General features: G+C 36.2%; 2 protein-coding genes across 2 annotated transcripts; both read right to left on the bottom strand.

The window, feature by feature from the left end:
- Positions 1-388: 388 nt before the first annotated feature.
- LOC132046309 (COBRA-like protein 10) lies at positions 389-3,768 on the bottom strand. Its single transcript, XM_059436894.1, has 2 exons — positions 2,440-3,768; positions 389-2,351 (listed from the first exon to the last, which is right to left on the bottom strand). The coding sequence occupies exons 1-2, from the start codon at positions 2,981-2,983 to the stop codon at positions 940-942; spliced, it is 1,956 nt and encodes a 651-aa protein (XP_059292877.1). The 5' UTR covers positions 2,984-3,768; the 3' UTR covers positions 389-939.
- Positions 3,769-4,089: 321 nt separating this feature from the next.
- LOC132046310 (CRIB domain-containing protein RIC10-like) lies at positions 4,090-7,259 on the bottom strand. The gene is made up of 5 exons (XM_059436895.1): positions 6,878-7,259; positions 6,573-6,727; positions 6,372-6,469; positions 6,144-6,228; positions 4,090-4,550 (listed from the first exon to the last, which is right to left on the bottom strand). The coding sequence occupies exons 1-5, from the start codon at positions 7,003-7,005 to the stop codon at positions 4,336-4,338; spliced, it is 681 nt and encodes a 226-aa protein (XP_059292878.1). The 5' UTR covers positions 7,006-7,259; the 3' UTR covers positions 4,090-4,335.

Genomic DNA, 7,259 nt, shown 5'->3' with positions numbered 1-7,259 from the left:
TGTTTAACTAATTCCACTGATATGCTGAGAAGAATAAAGGGAAGTTTAGAGGGTAATAAGACCTTGAGAGTTGGTGATTGCTCATTGGAGAAACACAACATGGGGATTGTTCCTAGGTGGTTTTTGATTAAACAAAGATTAGGAGATTATTTCTTTCTGTTCGAGTTTTCTGATGTTTGGCTGTTTCTGCTAAAGTTGTTATTGTAATGGAGATGATAACATTAGAAGATCAGTTTCAACTTTTAATATACATGTGTACTTTGGTGTTCTTGTTTCCATATATTACTACTTTCGAGTGCTTGTCAGTTTCAACAATACAACTAGTTTAGAGCAGCCATGGCCATTGTGTACAAAAAGAAAGGACAAGAGACCAATAACATAATAAGCATAAGGAGTTGATCTTTGCCATGAAATAAGAATAAAACCTTGCTCACACAATCTGGAAAAGGCATATGATAAATGAAGTTTAGCTTACAAACTGCATTTTTTCCCTTTTGGAAGCTTTGGTCCTTAAAACCCGAGTACTGGGTTGAACACACTTTGGGACTAGGAATAAACCAATTTGGATTATAACTATTGTTCCCCGCATACCTGATCATGGATCAATCTAAGGATACTAATAGAATTAGGCCTGCTTATGATCTTCTAAATTTGACACAAATTAGACCATGTTCTTGGATGAAACAATTCGTCCTTTCTTCTTTTTTCCTTTAGCAGCTTCAGTGTGCATTAATTTGCAGCAGCCTCAAGAATCACTCCTCAAAATTACGTGATTCTCGTGTTCTGAACACTGAGCTTATATATCAATCCATTTATCATATTGGATATGGTGCTATACTAATGTGAGGTTAGAAATGGAAACTTCCCCAGGCAGAATGTCACTTGAGAATCTCCTTCCATTTACTTGAAATGTACAGCCAAAAACAGCTCAGTTTTCAATCATTGCAGGTCTTTTACCATCAGCGAGAAGGTTAACAATGTTGTGATGGCGATTACCCAAGATTTTGCATGCTGTTTTCTTCCATCTGATACTAAAAGATGAGTAGGAAGTGCACATTCTTCCCCATTGAATAGCAACTTTGTTGGAAATCCATCCCCATTTACTATATCAATATCTTTTAACTTTTTCTTATCAAATTTAAGGACGGATTGTTGCTTTCCGGGTACTCTAGGGTCTCCAGGTTTTTGTCCGTCTGCTTCTGCTATCAAGTAATTTAAACCAGGTAGTCCTTTCAAGAAAACTGTGTCATTCATGTTTTGAAGTAAAGTTCCATTGAAAGAATAAGCTTGTGCAAAGCCAGAACCGGTTTTCTTGAACTGGATGCCAATGAACCAGTCCACAAAAGCAATTCCTCCCCAGTTGAATAGAGTAATCCGAGCAGTCCATCCTGTTTTGTAGTTTGAATCAATATGCCAGTTTATACTAACCCCACAGTTATCGCCACAAGGTAACTGCTTAGGGACATGATAGTGCTTTAGTTTAGCCCAATAAAGGGATTTCTCTCTTCTGTTTGTGAATGGCACGAGCAGTGTTTCTGGAGGAAGAAGCAGCGCTCGTTCGTTTTGATTGCATTTGGCAGAATTCTCACAACCACATGCACAAGTGCTGCAGGGGATTGCAGAATCATTATAATAGGCACTGTATGAAACACAGCACCGGTTCGCTCTATCTTTTGGTTTTGTGATATTGCAAACTATTTGCCAACTTGCAATAGCTGTGACAGTAGCTTGAAGTCCACTTGGATCCGAGGATTGTGTTTCGTCTACTCTTAAGGCTGGTCCGCACTTATAATCAGGATTAAGAACACCGACAATTTTCCAATGCTCAGGAGGGTAAAGAGCTGTTAGATTCAAATCTGGTGGAAGCTTGTAGACCTGTAACTGAAACACAGACTTTGAATTGGTTTCATTCATTACACTTGGCATGATGCTACCATTTCTACAGCAGTACGGTATCATCCCGACATCTTTATCTTGAGCTCTATCTGGAGGCAAATCAGCTATAACAGGCTTTTTTTCACAGTTCATGACTTTAGAAAAATCAAGGTCTTGATAGTATTGTCCTGCAGCACCATAGACACAATCCGAATAATCTATCTTGCGAGTGAATGCTCCCCTCATCGAGAAGATAAACTCCCCTCTCATCCATTCCCAAGTTAAATTCCACTGATCAAGGCGTCCCAAAGGATTATTATTTTGTATGGTCACTTGTGCTTGATAGTTACTCGGATAGGCTTGCGTAACATCATAAGAGATCAAAAGATCACCATTTTGGCGTGGGAAATACTTGGTTGTGAAATTTTTAGCCTTAAATTTTGGGTCTTTCACACAGCAGACATGCATCGTTGTTGCTGTCACACAACAAACAAAACAAAGATTCAGAATTTGAACAAGATTTGCCATAAAATTGTTCATTCACATAGCTAGTTAAGCACTTACATTTACGAATTGCTGCTGGACATTTGTATCCATCATTGACAAGCTTAATAGTTTTAGGCATGGGATAACCTGGTGGTCTGATTCCAAATTGTGTACCTGTTAACTCAACCTCTGCTTGAATTTGTGTATAATCACCAGCAGTATCAATCGACGTTTTCAAATCCGTCTGAGGATAGCCAGCTAGGTAAGTTCCATTTCCAACCGGAGCTGGGAAATCATCACCACTTACTAACACAGCATTGCTAGCTGAGACTAAAAGCTCGCGATTTTGAAACCCGATGAAGATTTTCCAGTTCTTGAGCTCATATATACCTGCATTAAGTACTGTTGCCGTAGCCTTAAAGGCCCAGGCTTGTGCACTTGCATTCTTTACGTGGGGAAGCTCTTTAGTTCTAGAGATGAATATATAGGATAAAAAAATACCATTGCAGTCATTTTCTGCAGGAGGAGGTGCAGGTGGTGAATTACCATCATAATCTTGAGCCTTAATAGCAACATAAAACATGAACATGTAAAAGATTAAGGTTTTTGAGACCATCTTCATTTTTTTTTTTTCCAACTTTCAATAGTGTCAATTTGGTTTCAAGATTTGGAAAAAAGGAGAAAAAAGGGGGAAAAAGAGGAGAAAGTGACATTTGGGATGATTATCTTGAATCAAGTGAAGACTTAGTCAGATGAAAGTTTTTCCTCCATGTAAGCTACGACTGAAATGGCGGGACCAAACTACCAACGGTTATTCAATCTTTTTTACTTTTATTTTCCAATATATACATATATATTTTGTATTTTGGTTATGAGTAAATTGACCATTTTGCACTTAGATCCGTTAGCAGTATTGATTCTGTTGTTTCCTTGTATTAAAAGACAACCCTTTATTTTGTTTCTATTGTCTTCTCTTTATGGGAGGGGGGATTTTATTTTTTTGTGCTTCCTGATTTCTTTTTATATGGCTAGAACTAATCAAATTTGCTGAAAGTCAAAGGTATGAGTTTTTTCTTCTTTTTTTTTGGCCGTGGGGAACTAGGCCAACTAAAATCATATTAATGTCCTAGACTCCTAGAGTATTAAGAATTGAATTCATCTTGAAACATAAATTTAAAGATTTAAGAAAAAACAGCCACTTCCAAAAAAGCGGTAATAAAGGGAGAGCCAGGGGTAGGCCTGTTGTTAGATAATTTTATGCAAAGGGGCATGGACTTCTTTTAAGGGTGACTTAAGGTTACAAATAGAATAGCCAATTCTCCACTCTGCTCATCGAAGTTATATGAAACGTATTTGGTAGTTGTACAAATTGAGGATGCTGAATTTGCAGTAGATTAGCAGCTTCATTCAATTGATAATCTGTCATTATTAGATTAAATAATCCTGTGACATTCTGTTGGGCGTCGAGATCCAAATAATAACTTATCCACAAAAAGAATATGAATATCCTGGCTACATACTGTAAAGTGGAACAAATCAAGAACAGGAAAACCAGGAGTATGAGAGAATCCCTGGAGTTTGTTCAAATCAAATAATTAGCATTAGTACAATCTTCAACCAATAGACTAAATGATTCAACTCTTTACACGAGCCTTCCTCGTCGTAGTTCCAAGAAGAGGAAAGATAAAACTAAAAGAAAATAAATAATAAAAAAGAAAAGAAAAAGAATTTGTAAGTCTCCCAAAACATTGTCCTGGTTTTGGAAGTTTTAAGTTTTTCACCTTGTGTTTCACATCTCTAAGCCCTTCTACTTTTTAGTTTTGTTCCATATTACTTTATACCGTTTGCAGTGTAACACTCTCTACATCTACACAAGTTTCTATACCCTCCTCGGCCTTTCTCTTCAATCCGGAACAAATTAGATAGCTAGGCAATGACAGAATATTCAGCAGTTTGAGCTACAGGTTTGTAACACTAAGCCACTTCTATGTTTACTGCTTTAACATTGCCTTCAACAAATTTAGCCTTGGATTTTTCTGCTCGTGATGACCTTGATGAGGATGATGAACCAGACCTGGGAGAGGATGTCGACTTGGGCTTCCTCCGCTTCTGTTTCTTAGGAACCACTGTAGGTGCTACATCCCTGTAAAGGTCAGACACTGGTTGCTGTCTTGTTGACTCTGTGTAATCTGTCAAAAAGATGAGATAAAAACCATAAAATAAGTGTTGCTGTCTTGTTGACTCTGTGTAATCTGTCAAAAAGATGAGATAAAAACCATAAAATAGGTATCGATAGATATTAGCTGAGGTACCTCTACTATAGAAATTATTTCATGAATCAACTCATATCAAGAAATTCCAGAAGTTGGCATTAGAAATCAGTCCATCACATGAAATGTTAAATGTTCATTTATGAGCCACTTCAAGTAATACATTGCCCATTTTCGGCATTTCTTATAACCTACTAGAATATGGAAATATTTTTAAAAAAATGAGTTCTCACTCAAATATATAAACAAAAAGCAATGCATCCAAGTTGAATGGCCAACAAACAGACTGCATGCATTTAAGAAACTTTTCTGCATCAAAGTTCTTTCAAGAAAAATCAAGAAACTTGCACTCTCCTAAATGAAATGTTTACACTGAATGTCACATGTCAAAGTAAGTGATAATGCATAATGGTTGAGCATGACTTAAATCTTAGTAAAAGTAGTTGCTTGGTTTCATCTCCAAGAGTAAGAAAAACAAATATTACTTTTGTGAAACTTGGATTAGCTTAGCTTCAAAGAGAACTAAGATGAAAGCTTAATTGAGTGAAATGCTTGTATTACTGGTCAATTGAATGATTCCTCTGTTCCATGATTCCGACTCAAAGAATAATTTACAAGATATATATTCCTTTCTAACCTTTTCACAGAGGGTTGTTAGGTAATCTAGACGTTATGAAATTACTATATTAGTGTGTCACTGGTACTAGACAATACTTGCCTAACAGCCAAGATTATTTTAAGAAAAGCACATCAAATACTGTCCCTTTCTGGTTCCAAGTTAAAGACCTCTCTGTAACAGATAAGTCCAAAGCTTTCCCTGGTTTGAGGCAAAGAATCTTAGGGTCCCTTTGGATGGAGGGCTTTGGACCAGATGTAATTCATTTTCAACAACAACAGCAGCAACATACCCAGTGTAATCCCACAAGCGGCAATATGTAATTCATTTTCACAGGCTTAAATTTTTTGCACCTACTTAGATTTACCTTATATAATTTGGATTTGAAATGCAAACTGCAATGACAATTCATTTCAACCCTTATTTTAGGTTCACTTTAAATGACACTTGAAAATATGTCATTTGAAATTTCAGGCATTTAAAAAATATAAATTTGAATTCTCCTAGGAGATACAGACCATTCAAGGAAAAAACAAAACAAGACGAAAAATATAAACAAAAAAACGAAAGAATTGCCCTGTCCCTTTTAACAGATTTTTCTACAAAACATAGGACAAGTTTATCATATTTCAATCAACAACTCAACCCGTGACAAAACCATAATTCCATTGTCTGATTATGGACATTGCACATGTTTTAAAGCAACATATCAGACACTTGCTTTGTTTTTTTATTCCCCGTCTTGATTCTTTCCAAATGATTCCAACAACTCAATAGATGAAAAATCATATAGTGTTGTAACACATCTTTGGTCATTATTCTTGGCTTGTCACAAGACAATTGGTAGTGACACAAGAGGGAAATAGAGGGTTGTTTTTAGAAGCAAAAATATTAACCTTGAGATGCCCATGGAGAATGTGCAGAACCAGAATTACCAATGGAAGTTGCTGCAAAATCAGGCCCAGTCTTGAATTCATTCATCTATAAAGTTCCAAAAGAACCAAAACCAATACCAAACAAACAAAATATTAGGTATATGAGAAGAAAAAAAGAACCTTCAATAAAAAATGGGCAGATATAAAAATGTGGACCAAAGAAAGATGAAGAAACTAAAGAAAACTTACCCAACTAGGTGCATTGCCTGATTGTCCATCCCAACCAATATGTGCCACATGTTTAACATCAGTTGGATATCCAATCTCTATTTCCCTCTCCTTCACAACTGTAATCACAATCCAATTTTCCCCCAGTCAAAACAATAACTCAAATTGAAAGAAAAAAAAAAAAAACATAGGGATACGGGGCTTAAGGGAAAAGGCAAATACCAAAGATATTAGAGATATATTTGCAGATCCCCTTCATTTTGGTTCCCATAGAAGAGTGTGTAATGGCCAAATGCAAGAACAAGCCTTTGCTAAGAGATGAAAATGAATATAGATAGAAGCAGCAGAACCCAAATGTGAAGAACCAATTCCTTTGCCTAACAAGAAAAATGCAAACACAATAATAAAAATTTGACCTTTACCCTTTTCAATATAACAGAGGGAATTGCATAATGCAAAGATCGTATCTTTTTTCATGTTTCTGTTTTATTGGGATTGAAATGAACAAAATGGATTGAGTAGAATACCTTTCTTGATAAAAGCTGATACAAAAGAAAAGGCTGTTAATTCTCATCAACTTTCTGCTGCATTGCCCATTATCTTTCTTGAAGTATTCTAGACATACTAAAAATGTAACAACCAAGAAACCAACCATGCAAAAACAATTAGTTTGAATGAAGAAGAAAGGCCAGAGAGGGCTGATGAAAAGGGGAAAATAAAAAAAGAGAAAGAAAGGGTAAGATAGGTGGCAATGATACAAAGAGAGTTGAAGAAGAATTAGGCCAAGAAGGGAAAGAGAGAAGAGAGAAGTTAGAGGTGGACAGCCACGAAAAACTCCCAAAAAGAAAGGGGCTGAGATTAGTTCACAAACAACATGGACACATAGAGACTAGAAAAGAAGATTTGTGG

Source organism: Lycium ferocissimum, chromosome 2 (genome assembly GCF_029784015.1).
Source record: "Lycium ferocissimum isolate CSIRO_LF1 chromosome 2, AGI_CSIRO_Lferr_CH_V1, whole genome shotgun sequence".
Classification (NCBI taxonomy): Eukaryota; Viridiplantae; Streptophyta; class Magnoliopsida; order Solanales; family Solanaceae; genus Lycium; species Lycium ferocissimum.
Note: the sequence above shows the minus strand (reverse complement) of the source record. Positions and strands in the feature narration are given on the sequence as shown.